The sequence below is a fragment of the Fukomys damarensis genome, unplaced genomic scaffold (genome assembly GCF_012274545.1).
Source record: "Fukomys damarensis isolate Sample0158 unplaced genomic scaffold, DMR_v1.0_HiC HiC_scaffold_14, whole genome shotgun sequence".
NCBI lineage: Eukaryota > Metazoa > Chordata > Mammalia > Rodentia > Bathyergidae > Fukomys > Fukomys damarensis.
In genome coordinates, this window is record NW_022900926.1 from 53,952,692 (window position 1) to 53,968,545 (window position 15,854).

The 15,854-nt window shown below is 39.9% G+C and overlaps 1 protein-coding gene and 1 long non-coding RNA gene across 2 annotated transcripts in view; one reads left to right on the forward strand and one right to left on the reverse strand.

The window, feature by feature from the left end:
* The window catches only part of Rngtt (RNA guanylyltransferase and 5'-phosphatase), a 265,607-nt gene extending 255,997 nt beyond the window's left edge, over window positions 1-9,610 (reverse strand). The window contains exon 1 of the mRNA XM_010633261.3: window positions 9,360-9,610. Coding sequence (XP_010631563.1) covers window positions 9,360-9,423 — 64 coding nt within the window. The 5' untranslated portion in view covers window positions 9,424-9,610. The remainder of the gene's footprint in view (window positions 1-9,359) is intronic.
* Window positions 9,611-9,646: 36 nt separating this feature from the next.
* Window positions 9,647-15,854, forward strand: part of LOC117286016 — a 94,150-nt gene continuing 87,942 nt past the window's right edge. Inside the window, exon 1 of the long non-coding RNA XR_004517145.1 lies at window positions 9,647-9,863. This is a non-coding gene — a long non-coding RNA (uncharacterized LOC117286016). The remainder of the gene's footprint in view (window positions 9,864-15,854) is intronic.

Sequence of the window (15,854 nt, forward strand, 5' to 3'; positions counted from 1 at the left end):
CTTGTGTCCCTTATTTCCTTTCCCCTACTCTTCCCACTTCCCGTATACCTTTAGCCCTTTTCTTCCCATTTCACATTATCAGTTATACAATTTGGATCTTATTTGCACTTTTAGTTGAGGCCATACTCTTAAGTGGAATAAATAGGACACACATGTAAATGCTGAATAGTTTCTCTGGTGTGAAAAACTGAAAATGTAAATGAGGATCAAAATGTATAACAGATAATATGAAATAGGAAGGAAAGTTCCAAAGGGGAAGGGGAAGGGGAAGGGGAAAGGGGAAGGGGAAGTGAGCGTAGGGGAAAGAAGGAAATTAAAAAATATGGGAAAAGGAAAAAATAGAAACAAAGTCTTTGTAAATAGGGAGGGGTGGAGAAGTTGAAGTGAGGGCAGGGGAACTGGGGAAAAAGTAAGAACCACAGGCCTGAAATTTAGCTCAGTGGTTCCACCGACTGCCTCGCAAGTGCAAGGACCCAAGTTCAATCCCCAGTACCAAAAAGAAAGATACAATAAGTTAAAAAAATAAGAAACAAGATACATCACGTAAAGGTGTTAAGTTCTCAATGTAAATGAAATGTACTGTATACCTAAAATGTACAAATAAAATAATTTAAGAAAAAATTAAAGTTCTTTGTCTTACACACTTAAAAAATAAACAAACAGGACTCGGGGTGTGTCTCATTGTGAAGGTCCTAAGTTCAATCCCCAGTACTCCAAAAAATAAAACATTAAATAAATATTAAGTCCTGCCATGAACCTTTTAAGAATATAATGAATTATAGAAATTGGCAATCAATATAGGACCAAAGGCCAGCAGTGGTGGCACACACACTCAGGAGGCTGAGACAGGAAGTCACTTGACTCCAGGAGTTCAAGACCATCCTAGGAAACACAGCAAGAATTACTTCCTTAACTTCAATTCACCTAAGTGTACACATGGGCAAAAAATATAATGACTTTACTTCTTCATGACAGTACCTAATTTAACTTTTGCACTACCATTCAAGGCAGCCCACTGTCAATCAGAATTCTCTTCCCTCTTTCCTTTTACTTTCCCACCTTCTAGAGGTGATTCCATTCCTGGGAGGTAGAAACTGTGGAATGGTGGGGAGTAGACAACTGCTATTTTGTACACCATATTTTTGTCTTCACTGGCTTCCAGTAAAATGAACACAATGGCCATGCATGGTGTTACATACCTGTAATCCTAGCACTTAGGAGGCTGAGGCGGAAGGATCACCTAGAGTTCGGGGCTTGTAGGGCCACACAATGAGTTCAAGGCCAGCCTCATTACAAAGTGAAACCCTGTCTAAAAAAAAAACAAAACAAAACAAAAAAACTGCACCTGGTCTTTGGGCATTACTAAGTTTTCATCAATGCAGCATCTGCTGAGATGACTAAGGCCCATCCACAGCACTGGATGGATCAATGAAGGCTACCCTCTATCTCCCATGCTCCTCTTCAAGTCAGCAAGCCACTCTCACATCTCTTCTAATCATCCCTAAGGGGGCCACTGAAACTTTGGTCTAATCAATCCCCATCCAAAGGGCAGAAATTACTTTAGGCAGGCCTGGAGGGCATATAACCATCCTTCAGCAATTCAATCAACTTACTAAAACACCTGCAACCAAGTAACTTCAATTATTCCAACCTGGCTTCTGACTCCACAACCACAGCCAACAACAACTTCCATGTGATTACCACCTTTTCTAGTACATCAGCACCATTTCTCAATTTAACAAACCCTTCCTTCTTGAAAAACTTTTGTCATACAGACTCCTACCGTGTCTACCACTCTCCTACACCAATCCTAACTTCTAGCTATTCTTCAATTCTTTTATTCCCTCTTTTATCCTTTACCCAACTTCCAAATGCCTGGCTTCTAGGGGCTGCATTCTAGGCCTTTTCCTCTACTCTTTATATTCTCCACCTACAAGATCTTACCCACTGCTACAGCAGAAAAAATGCTGTTAAACCAATTCCCTTTGTTTTCTTCCAGGGCACATAAAAAGACTACATTTCCCAGTTTCTCGTGTATTCGGAGAGCCGTATGACTGGATTCTGCTCACCACTATATGGGAAGAAGTTATACCACTACTAAGGCTGGCCATAAAGTCCCCTAAGAGACCACCCATTCCTGTTCCTTCTCCATGGCAACTTCAAGGTCACAAGCTTGAGGGGACAGCATCATAAGATAGAAATAGCCTGGAGAGTCACCAATCAAGAGAGAAGCTGCCTCAGAAGAAAGCTGCCCTAACTCAATGCACTGTAGTATGTTCAAGAAATAAATACATGTTTTTATATATTTGTACTGTGCATTAGAGAAAATACTATTACTTAAATATTAAGTGATCCACTACCATGTTTTTAAATACTGTCTTTATTCTTATTCCCAAATGTACATCTCCACTTCAAACTTTTTGAATTCCAAACTATATATGCAACTGCTGATTTAACATCTCTACTTGAACAATTAGGATCTTAAGAATATTTCCTCTCAGCTGGGCATAGTGGCACACACCTGTAGTACTAGCACTCAGAAGGCTGAGGCAGGAGGATCATCATAAGTTTAAGGACTACATAGTTCAAGATCAGCCTGAAAAAAAACAGTACTTCCTCTCAAACTTCTTTATCAAATAGTAGAAAATTATGACGAAATAAATAGCAATTAAGAAAAAAAAAGATACCTCCTCTCATCCAACCTGCTTCTCTCCCAATAAACTCTGATGCAGTGGTGGCAAACCTATGGCACATGTGCCGCAGCCAACTGTTTATTATCACGGAAAGCTCTAAAAGGTTCGCCATCACAGTCCTAATCATCCTAGAAAATATACCATTAACTTAGGATTCAATTCTGACTCTCGTTTTCATTCTGAATCAAACACCAAGTTCTGTCGATTTCCCCTTTTAATATTTCGCAGATCAGCCTTATATTCTTGACCTCCCACTTCAAAACCATCACTTTCTTTCACTGGACTATCTATCACAAGTTCAGAACTAGTGTCCCGATTCCACTCTTAACTCCTTTAATTCCTCACACATAGAAAGTCAAAAGCAGTTTTGGTTTTATTGTGGGGTGGGTTGTTGGGGAGGTTGTTTTTGGTTTTTTTTTTTTTGGCTTTTATTTGGGCAGTACTAAGGATTGAATCCAGGGAACACAGAGATTCAACCCCAGTCCTTTTCTTATTTTGAGACAGCATCTCACTAAACTCCTAAGTTCACCTCAAATTTATGATACTCCTATCTCAGTACCAAGTAGTTGGGATCATAGGCATGTGTCACCATGCCTAGCAATGAGAGCTCTCTTAAACTGAGGTCAAATCATCCCAATCCAGTGTTTTAAAAACTGCAATGCTGCCAGTGTACATTAAAGGCATATAAACATTAAAATTAATAATCATATCCTACACCAGCCTATATGACCTTGCTCCTACTCTCCAACTTCATATCCTCACTTATAACCTCCACAATACATATTTGTTCAGTTCCAAATCCCATCCTCACATTATTCTAACAGTGATTTTCCACCTCCAACTATTTAGCAACTGCCCCAGAAAACTTCTACTCAATATAATTAATTAGTCTATCATCTCCTCTGGGAAACCTTTCTTGATCTCGTTCTTCCTTCCCAGTTCTTATACCCCAAACCCGAAACAAAGACAGGTTTATTATCTTTGCTATCCTAGCATATTCTACAATACAATTATTACACATTTGTTATAGCAGCACTTTGTTTAAATCTGATGGTTTGCTACTCCCATCAGAGTGGGGAGTAAAGGGAGTCGTTGTTGCAGTACTGGGGTTCACATCCAGGGCTTCACACATACTAAGCAATCACAATACCACTGAGCTATGCCCCAGACCCAGACTCGGTGCTTTTTAATGTGATGTGCTGTATCTTAACCATCTCCCTAGTCCCAAAGATTAAGCAGACACCCAAGTAGTTACTAAGTAAACATGTCAACAGTCCCAGCTACTCAGACTGAAGTCAGACAACTATTTGAGCTTGCAAATTTAGTTCCAGCCTGGGAAACAGAGATCCATCGCAAAACAAACAAAAATGTCAACTCACCATCATTGTCACAGATCACGTCTTATCTTTATATTCCTACAATCCCAGTAAATTCTTTACACATTGTAAGTGTGAAATAATTTTGTATTTAATATAAGTCAGGTGTGGTAGCACACACTTATAAAGACAGCACTAGGTAGTTTGAGGCAGGAGGATTGCCACAAGTGTGAGGCCAGTCTAGGCTACTTAGATCAAGTGCTAGCGTGATCTACACAGCAAGACCCCGTCTCAAAAACAATTTAAAAATTGAAAAAGAACTAGTTTGTTTTCTTCTAAATATTTACCTGAAAGTAGAAAAAGAACTCTGCAGAAATAAAGTTTTGCCCTATTTACAGGAACTCACTCTCATTCCAAGTCTGGTTTAATTAGAAGAGATGACTTCATAAAGATTCTAGCTCAGGAAAATTATAAACTTCTAGTACTAAGATGTTTCCTAATGTTTATCGTGAAAAAAACTTGAGTGGCCATAACACATTTTCCTCAACATGAAAAATATCAAAAAGTTTATACAACAAGCACAATTGCTTTTATAATCAAGAAAAAAAGAAAATATAGCACAAAATGGGAATGTGGCTAGGCACAGTGAAGCCCATCTGTAATCCAGTTACTTGGGAGGCTAAGAAAGAAGGATTTCAAGTTCAAGGCCAGCACTGGAAAATTTTCAAGACCCTGTCTCAGAAAAGAGCTGAGGATGTAGTTCATTGCTCCTGGGATTCAATCTAACGTACTGGGGGTTGAAGGAAGAATATTATTACTTATTTCTCACTGAAGTTTACAAAAATATAGCTAGTATATTACTACTATAAAACACTGTTAAACCCTGCCTTTTCCAAAATACATAATGTGGCATGAACACTTCTAGGACTCAAAAGAAACAACTTAAAAGGAAATTTCAGAGAATGTGCTTGCTTTGGCAGCACATATGCTAAAATTGGGAAATTCAGAGAAACATTTCAAGAATTCTGCTACATCCACCTCCCTTTCTAATAAAGATCACAAACCAAAGCAGTACTGATTACTAGGAGAGATCTAGTTTGGCTGTCTGTGGTTGTCAGGAGGGATTCTATTCAGGGACCACAATTCATCAGAAGTGAGCTTAGTAACTCAATCACAATAATGAAGAATCTAGTTTTGGGGGGCCAAAATATCCCAAAGTAATTAAAAAGTAAAAAACTTTTTATTCCTGATCCTCTTCGTTCCTAACAAGGTGGGAGAGAGACACACTACTCAATTTCTCAGAGCCAAAAAGTTACCTGGAGCTTAGCACTTGGCATCTTAGTACTAGAAGTTTATAATTTTCCTGAACTGGAATATTTATGAAATCACCTCCTCTAATTAAACCAGACTTGGAATGAGAGTGAGTTCCTGGAGATAGGGACAAACTATTTCTGCAGAATTCTTTTTCTACTTCAGAGTGATAGCTTTCAGGTAAATATTTAGAAGAAAACAAACTAGTAATTTTTTTTTTTTTTGAGACAGGGTCTTGTTATGTAGTTCAGGCTAGTTGAATTATCACAATTTCTCTTACATGAGAAACTCAAAATATCAATAATGTAAAGACCAAAATAAAAGAAGAGAGATGATAGGAAACAGAAAGGTGGAGCTTGTGGAGATAGGAAATAGATCTGAGGAAGAGAGGAAAGGAAGGATGAGACAGAGGAATAAAAATGATCAAAACATGATAGCCACATGTACCAACTGCTCAAGATAAATGTAATTATTATGTACTGCAAATACTAGTAATAAAAGTATTTTCATAATTCCATAGAGAAAATCACATATAAGGAAAGTTTATACACTATGAAAGATAGTGCTAGGGCCAGGTATTTAGCTCAGTGGTGCTGCCGCTTGCCTCGAAAACACAAAGTCCACAGTTTGATTCCCTGGTACCAAAAAAAAAAAGTGCAAGACACAAAGTCAGAATGGTAGTGATGAAGATCTACAAAGAAAAATCTAAAGAACTATTATAAATCTGTTAAAGAATACACAATCATTATCAAGTAGAACTGTTTTTGCTACAACTGAAAATGTGTGTAAAAATGGATCAAACAAGCTGGGTGAAAATGAAGCACTGCTGTCATCTCAGCTACTTCAAAGGCTGAGGCAGAAGAGTAGATCATAAATTCAAGCTCAGCCTGGGCAATTCAGCAAGAACTTGTCTCAAAATAAAATTATAAAAGGGGTTGAGAATGTAGCTCAAGGGCACAGCATCCCTGGGTCCAATCATCAGTATCAAAAATGAAAAGAAAAAAATGATTCAAATATAAAATTATTTCACTTTTCTTAAAAACTCTCAAACTAAGACTTGCTTATAAGTTTAATGTTGCTGTTATCCATTGTTAATATGGCTTTATTAAATAAGAAGATAAGATAAAGTGTCAAGATAAACTGATAAAAGTAGAATCAGAAAGCCTAAAGTGTCCACAGAATCTCCTCTTCCAAGGCCAGGCGAGGCGACATACACCTGTAATCCCAGCACTCAGAAGATACAGGCAGGAGAATTGCCATGAGTTTAAGGCCAGCCTAGGCTACATAGTGAGACCCTGTCTCAAAAAACAAAAAACAAACAGAATCTCCTCTTTCAACCATTTTAAATAATTAGGTAACTGTACTGCCTAATTATGAAATGAAAAGACATTCAACACAGTATTCATAGCTTACTACAAATCCTTTTTTTCATAAAATTACTTTCAAGAAAAGGCAGTAAATTGAAATTAGTTAAAATGTAATAATTTCACTCTTCAAATAAAACCATTAAGGTTATCAAAAGGCAAGGCGAAAGATATGCAAAAGCATATATTCAACAAAGACATGTATTGATAATATATAAGAAATTCTAACATTCAATAAGACAAATTCTGTTTAAAAACCAGAATGAGAAGTCAGGCATGGTGGCACACACCTGTAAATCCCAGCACTCTGGGAGACTGGGGCAAGAAGATCCAAAATTCAAGCTCAGCCTTGGCAATTAGCAAGACCCTGTCTCAAAACAAAAAATAAAAACAGGACTGGGCATGCAGCTCATTGTGAAGGCCCTGGGAGAAAAGGAGTCAGCAGCTCTACAGTGACATATGCCCCTACTCCCAGCACTGGGAGAATAAGGTAGGAAGACCTCAAATTTGAGGCCAGCCTGGGCTCCCTAAGGAGTTCAAGGCCATCCTGAAATACATAGTGAAACCCTGACTCAAAAAATACAAATAAAAATCAAAGAGGGGGCTGGCAGTTTCAACCAGTGGCAGAGCTGGCCTAAGGTTCTGAGTTCAATACTCAGGACCTTAAAAACAAAATTGGCTACAGATTTGGACACATTGCAAAAGATACGGGAAAGATATAAATAGCCAAAGGTAAATGAAAAAACACTCAACATAAAACCACAGTAAGATATTACTATGCATACTAAGTTTTGGAGAGGCTGTGGAACAAATGGAACTTTCATGCACTGATGTCGGAATGTAAAATGTTATCACTTTGGAAAAGAGGCTGGCAGTATTTGTTTGTTTTTTTTTTAAGTAAACATATACAGTACCTACCTTATCCAGATATTTCTCTCCCAGAGATTAAACAAGTCAAATGAAAGCATATGTTCATACAAAAAAGATTTCTCTCAAGATTTGTCATAAGCAAGAACAATGGAAACAACCCAAATGACTGTCAACAACTGACTGCATAAAGTGTGGTGTATTCTTAATAAGGGAAAAACTACTCAGCAATAAAAAAGGAATTAACGGGCCGGGGATTTAGCTCAGCGGTTCAGTGGCCTACCTTGCCAGCACAAGGACCACAGTTCAATCCCCAGTACCAAAAAAAAAACAGGAATTAACTAGTAATACATGCTAAAATCATAGAGTCTCAAAAATAATTATGTTGAGCAAAAGAAGTCAAACACTTCCCAAATGAGCATACATACTTCTATTAGAAAAATTCTACATAATACAAACTAATAATGACAGAAACAAGATCAGTGGTTGCCTTAATTGGAAATTCTGACACTGTATTATAAGGGCAAGAGGACAGAGAAAGAAGAGAAATTAAGCAGTTAACCACTGAAATCTCTCTCTTCAAAAAGAACAACAACAAAAACTCTCTTACCTTTCTAAATGTATGCTGAATGTTTAACCCAAGGCCCATATTGGTAGAAGTTTACAAAAAAACTGTCCAGATTAATAATCATAATCCAGAAACAGAAGCAATAAAAACTTTTATGTTCCTCTTCTTCCACTTTTTATTTTTCTCCTTTTTTTTTTTTCTTGTTTTGTATTGGGGCTTTTAAACCTAGGAGCCTCTCTCATGCAAGGCAGGTGCTCTACTACAGCCCTAGCCGCTTTATTTTGAGACAGGGTCTCCTTAAGAATGAAAAATACGTATGGACTGTCTAGACCATCCTCCTAACCTAAAGCTTTCCCTACTTTGAATTGTATAGCCCTGCTTATCTACAGTCAATGTAAATTCATGTACACAATCCATGTACTCCTTCCTCAAATTTTACTGTAAAAAGGCAGACAAGCTTATATTTCACAGAGGTCCAAGCAACACAGTTCAAACTGCTACTTAGCCATTCTGCTGTTACGTTGCAAAGCCTTGTCCAGACCTCAGTCCTTTCTTCTTTTTTTAGCCAGCCTATGTAACGGCCCAATAAACCCTATCATTTCAAAGAACTCCCCGTTTTAGGAGTTTTGATTTAACATGGGTGATGAGGTTATGTGTGTTTAGTTTACTAGGATATATGTGTGTATAGTCAAAATTTATCTAACTGTACACCTGAAAGTTTACTGTATGCTAAACTCAATAAACATGAAAAGTCCACAATAAAAGTCATTTTAAAAACAAAAACAAGAAACTCTGACTCCCAGTCTCAGGGTCGACCCATTTCACCGCTGAACCGCCCCTCCTACTCCTTGGCGTTGCTCCATCTCGAGACCCACCTCGTCTCTTCTCCCCTTTCCTCTCCACCTCAGAGGAAGGCGGAATCCCAAAAGGTTCATAACTTCTCATTAAGCTTCGAAGTACTGTCCACTGTATTACATGCCCTCCGTTCCCGCCAGAGAAGCCTCATGCTTGCCTTCCCGTTGTCAATATTGAGCCCTATAGAAGCAGTGAAGAGGGTCTCTCATCCACTCCCTCCCGTCCGTGTTCCCAAACACCCATCCACCAAATTCCTCCGACCCGACACACTTTTGTCTTGAAATACCGCTAACAGGCCCCAAACCAGCGAAAGTTGCGTTCTGCAGCCGGCCCACCCCCGGGCCCGCCGGAGCGTGGGGATTCGAACACCCCTCTCCTAGGTTACCTGCCACCGGCTGGCCGCGCCGCGGACAATTCAGCCACCGCGGCGGGATCTTGTTGTGAGCCATGTCTTGGGTCCGCGCAGAGCCGACTTGCGCAGCTGCCTACAAGAGGTGCGGTGGGGACCACAGGTCCAAGGCACCCGAATCCCCACCAGGATCCGAACGCCACCCGCTCCTATCCGGTACCGATAAGACCGGCGCGCCACTTTCATTCATGAGCCAGGGCTCTAGCAGAGCCCACAATGCACCGCGACTTCCGCCCCTGAAGGCCCGCCCCCTCCTTTCCGAGGTCAGAGGGGAAGAAAGCTTAGTGTCGGAATAACAAGAGGAGTTAAAGCCTCGGCGAATGGGCGGAACCGGTGCCCCTTCGCCCCGCCCCGCGGCGGATTTTTTTTTTTTTTTTTAATTCGTCTATGCGCTTGCGCAACTGCTCCCTTTGGGAACCTGGCGGGCAAGGTTTGTTCCCCCCGACCCACCTAACCGAGGACGCGGAGACTTCCAATAGTGTAAGAAGCCAAGCATTTTAGCGTGCGTGGGTTTGTCGGCAGCTTTATTTTGTTTTGTTTTGTTTTGTTTTTTGAGACAGGTCTCATTATATAGTTCAGGCTGGCCTTAAACTCACTATGTAGTCCGCGCTGGTCTCGAACTCTCCGCGATCCTCCTGCCTTCGGAGTGCTGGTTTTAGTCCTGCGCCATCACACCCTGTTGTCCGCAACTCTTCAAGACACCTGTTTTACTGACGAAAGGGTCCTTCCCACCTTGGTGTCCCCGTCAGTTCTGGGTTTGATTTAACATTTTTTAAAGTTCTCATGAGGATTAGGGGGACCAATTTTAGAGAAATTCTAAGGGGGAGATGTCAGAGTACCAAAATGAGAAATTTCTCTTTTGGAGGGGATTAGTTCATTAGTCCATTAAGTATCTGAAATTAATTCTAAAGCATTTTAGAGTTTTGTTTGTACATTTCTACAGCCAAGTTTCAAAACATGTTTGAGAGTTTTAGAAGGTCTGTGTCAAAAAGAATGTTATTAATTATTGCATATAATTGTCAAAGGTCGGAAGTAGCCAGTGGACTACCACTATGTGGCAGTGTTCTTTGCCTACCAAATAAATAGTTCCTTTTGTTCCCCTTATAGTTAACCCCAGTTCTTGGAAGCATTTTATAAATGTTCTAGAATGAGACTTTCTTCGGTTACCAGGCAAAATTAGTTAAAGTATTAAATATAAATCTAGATGATGGTTAATTAATTATAATGGAACTTAGACTTTAAGCACCATTTCTGTATTTGAGCTATGAGGCTGCAGGGAATATATTTTTTAAGTATCAGTAGGAATTTTCTGGGCAGCTCAGTCCTGAATGTCCGGACCCTCTCAGTAAGAGGATTCTTTTATAAATATATAAAGCCCAATAGCTATCTCCTTGTGTTAAATCACATTCTTGGTCTATCCCAGAGTTTCATTTGTTTAGAACTTTCAGTGAGAGTGCAAAATGACAGGACACGACCCAGTTTCCTTACGGACCAACAATCTACTCAAATGATGCCCAATTAATTCCTTTATTTGCTGCCAGAGTAGAGTATGTACCATACACAAAATGATTAAATGTTTGAGCCCCAAGTCCCCATTAAGGATGAGAAAGGTGGCCCTAGTCTCATAGACTGGCATCTTAGCTTTCCTCCTAGGGACAACCCCTTACAGGCTCGTCCCTATGTGAACAGGAAGGAGGGGATCATGAACTCAAAAGTCCAAGGTTTATTAGTAAGCCTGAGAGGGACCTCTCTATGCAAGCGAAACAGAAAGTGCCTTTTACAGGCTGAGGTTTTTTTTTACAGGGTTTTTGGCAGGCTTTTGAGGGGATGGGCCAGAGAAACAGCAATCTGATGTGTCCTCTGTGTCTTGCATGACCTGCTGACATGTTGTCTTAGTTTTCTCTCATTGTTGAGATAAAATGTGCCACACCCAAAGTTAAAGGAGAAAAGGTTCTATAGTTTATAGAGGTTTTGGTCCATATTCATATTGTCCCTAAAGCAGGGTGGCACATGGCAGAAGGGCAACAGCTCATGACAGTGGAAGACAACAAAAGCAACAAGGGAACCTTAACAGCGTTTTTTCTGCCCCTTTTATCCATACCACCAGGGTGGCACCAAATCAATCAGTGGACTAATTTAGTAATCATACAACCTTAAACCCAATGTCACACACAGTAGAGATTCAGCCACCTCTAAAAAAGTCCTGTGACCACATTTAGCTTTGGGCAGACATCTAGACACAAGCTGTAACTCATAACCTGATGAACACGTCCTCTGTGACATACAGGCATCCTTGGGGGACTCTTCCTGTGTCCTCTGTGACCTAAGTAAAATGAAACCTATGTTTCTCTGAAGTGGAGAAGGTGGGCTCATTCAAACTGGCATTGACCCTGTCCAGGTTCAGTCCCTGTACACACCATATATATAGGGATGATACGATATAGGGGAAATATTAGAACCAGTTAGATGTCTGATATGCCAAGTTTACATTCTCTAAAATAAAAGAGTGAATTCTAGGAACAATGGAAGTTAAAAGTAGGAAATATTGAGGGATAGATACCTCTTGCCTGAGAGGGACAGGAGGGGACCAGGAAAATGGGTTGCCACAGACTCCACTTACATGGGAACCTTTATAGAGCAAAATCATGAGGTCAGTACACAATCATGGGGTGGGTACAAAAGAGGACAAAACTATCTATGATCAATAAGATTACAAGTATTGTCACTTAGGTAATATTGCTCTAATGGGGAAATAAGTACATAGCAACTGTACATAGAAAGAACAAGGACCTTTCCTGGAAGGGATGGGTCAGGAGGTCTTGGTTTCCCACCCAAGATGATTGATGCCTATTTAGAATATCAATCATTGTTCATCCCTTGGGGAAGTATATAGATCATTATTATTCATCCCTTGGGGAACTATGCAGATGTAGTGATACTGTCTATCTTGAGGCCTGGCCTTCAATTAATGTGCATCCAGCCACTGTTGTAATATGTTCTTCTTTTCTGTACTGACTTCTTCAAGGGCCTAGCCTTGTCTGACTACCTATATTACCAATTAATTTAGCTATATATAATATTTTCCCCTCTGAAGAGTCACCCCTAACTGCTATGAGGGGCCAAGGGGCAAAGACCGTTCTAGCTACTCCTGGCTGAAGGGAGTCATAGTTGTGATCAGCAGTCAGAGATACTCTACAGAGGGTCTATCTAAAGGCCCTCAATAGACACCAGGTATTCTCATCTTGGGTAGGTGTATAGCTTTATGTTTGGAGAGGGCAAGGCCATAAAGTATGCATGGGCCAAATAATAAGAACAACAAGACTGTTATGAATATGACCAACAAAAGTCTCCACCAAGAAGAGCCAGTAATAGCCACAAAGAGGATAAAGAAAAGGTCCAAGGAATTTCAGAGTCTGACACTGCATTAAACTGTCATTTAATATCTTCAACAGCCATCAAGATATTAGTAGAAGGATCACAAATGTACACACAATATTCAGATTTTATAATTGCACAAGACCCTCCTTGTGCTGCTGTTAGAATGTCTAATGCCATCTGATTTTGGATGACAGCTTGCCTTATTAATCTTACTTCATTCAGGAGAGAGAGACCAGTCACAGTGTCATTTAGAGTCCCTTGACTAGAGTTAGTCAAGGCCACCATGTGTTACATGACATCCTCTCATCCTAGGGAAAGGATAAAAATAAATGATCATACCAGAGAATCACTTCTAGACCATTGTTGTCTTAGATTGGTAAGATTGCAGTTTGTTGATGCTTTTGATTCTCCTGCCTTGTAACCATGCAAATCCAAGTGTGCATCTACCTATCCATCTGGGGGAAGCCAGGGCCACAAATTGTTTCCACAGGACTAATGATGCCTTTGAGAGATTCCCATCTAACTCCAGGGTGATTAAATCAGTCTGTTGCAAACCAGTCTTCTGCCTGTAAAATTATGGTATGTATACACTTCTCAGGAGGTGTCCATCCCAAATATTTAGTAGATTTAGGGCAATGAGAATAGGAGTGATTTCTCTGTTCCCAATATGAGGGGACCCTTCTACTAAGGGTCCTGTAGTGGGGGTTGACCATGTATAATCATCCCATATCTGAAAATAGCCATCTTGTTAGTTATGATTTTTGGCCCCATGATACGACCCTTACTTTTACTTAATAAGGATTTTACTAGAGTCTTAATAAGGGTTTTACTAGAGTCCATAGAGAGGTTTCAGTGGTGGTGTTAGAAAAAGTTCAATTATGTCATTAAGGATATTAAGGATATAGTTTATAGGCCATTTATTTACCGTGTAACAGTTACCTAAACTATGAACCACTGGACTCTTTCATGTCTCATCAATATAATTTTGTAGTTTTTCCAGTCATCTCCATAAAGTGGGAATATCCACCAAGAAAGTCCTATGTACTTGACAAGGGGAGCAGGCCACATATCTGCAAGATGTTTGTTGTAACAACAACTCTGCATATTCCTGTGCCCATACTAGAAAGGAATTGCACTCTCCTTTAAGTGATGAAATGATAAAAAGGACTAAAAATAACATCTTAGATTACTTATCTGAAGGCTTTGCTTTCTTTTTGAACTAGAATTTAAAGTCTTCTAAGGGTTCACAGGAGTATTTGGATGTTGGCTCATACTCAGTGATAGTTTCTGGTTTCTAAGGCTTGAACTGGGTGTGTCCAGGAGTCCAGGCCTTCTACCTTGACAGCTGATGGAGTTGACAAGATCACAGTGTATGATCCTTCCCAAGTTAGTCATAGGGAAGGAGATGATGAGGAAAAAGACTTTACCAGTACTAAATCTCTGGAGTAGAATATGAGATTTCCCCTCTCTTTAGGCTGAGCTTCTGTCAGCTGTTGACGAATCTGTTGGAATTTAGCCAGTGAAGTGACATCTTTTAGTAAGGCACCTATTTATCTACTGAAGAGAAAATCATTAGTGAGAAAAGGGCATCCATAAAGCACTTCAAAAGGACTATGGCCTAGAATTTGAGGTGTATGTCTTACTTTGATAAGAGGTAAAGTTAGTAAGTAAGGCCACTGTAGGTGGGTTCCCTGAATTTCTTGTGAAGATATACATCTCTTTAGGGCCTCATTCATTTTCTTTACCTTTCCAGATGATTGTAGCTTCCTTGCATGGTAAAGGTTATAGAGAATATCTAGTGCCTGAGACACACCCTGTGTGACTATTGTCTTAAAAGAAGGTCAATTATTACTCTGTAAGCCCTTAGGAAGTCCAAATCTGGGGATAATTTCTGAGACCAAAACCTTTACCACTTCTTGTGCCTTTTCTGTTCTACAAGGAAAGGTGTCAACCCATTTTGTGAAAGTATCTGCCCAATGGCCAAGGATTTAGCTCAGTGGTTCTACCACCTGTCTCACAAGTGCAAGGGCCTGAGATTGATCCCCAGTACCAAAAAAAGGAAAATTATCTGCCCAGAACAATAAGAATCAGGGCTGAGGATTTGGCTCAGTGGTTCCACCACCTGCCTCTGAAGCGGAAGGTCCTGACTTTGATACCCTGTACCAAAAACAAACGAACAGTAAATATTGGAGTCCTTTACTCTTCTCACATGAGTAAAATTGAGTTGCCAATCTTCTCCAGGGCATTTACCATTTCTCTGTATACTTGGAGGCCTATGGTTAAGAGGATTGTTCTTTTATCAGAGCTCCCATATCTTAACTATCTGTTGTATTGTCTGAGAAAGTCCCTTTCCGGTGAATAACTTTGAGGCCATCTGGTGTATCTTGTCTCTCCCTAAGTGAAAGTTTTGATGTAAAGACTTAATAATTTTCCACTGACTAGCACCACGAAGGTACAATTTACCATCATCTGATTTTAACCATCCTGATGGAAGGAACTGACACCCATGGGAAAGAGCCCATTTAATTTCTAGCTGAGTATAATAGAGTCAAGTATGATGAAGGGACCATTCACAACTCAAGGGGGCCTTAAGGGGGGCTTCTAACAGCTGCATTTCCAGCTGCATCAGCTGTTTGATTACCTTGAGATATTTTGTCAACTCCTTTTATTGGTGTCCTCTACAGTCACTACTGCCATTTTGGAGGGCATATAGACAGATGATAAAAGTTAATCTATCTCTTTATGATAACTTTATGGGAGATCCATTGGCCATCAGATAATTTCTTTCTTTCCATATTGCTGCATGGGCATGTAATACTAGGAAAGCATACTTTGAATCAGTAGTTGTAAAGCTCTGGTCAAAGCTATGAATTTTGCTACCTGAGCACTAGTCCCAAGGACAAGTGAGAAACTTTCACCTCTGATGTAGAGTCACTACTTCATACACTGCCTTTCTTGTCCCATTTTCCATGAAGGAAAAAGCCATCAGAGAAGGGGGTCAAATCAGAGTCAGTAGGAGGTGGGTCTAACAAGTCTCTGACTGTATGTATGTATGTATGTATGTATGTCTTTCAGCCTCAATTTCCTTGTTTT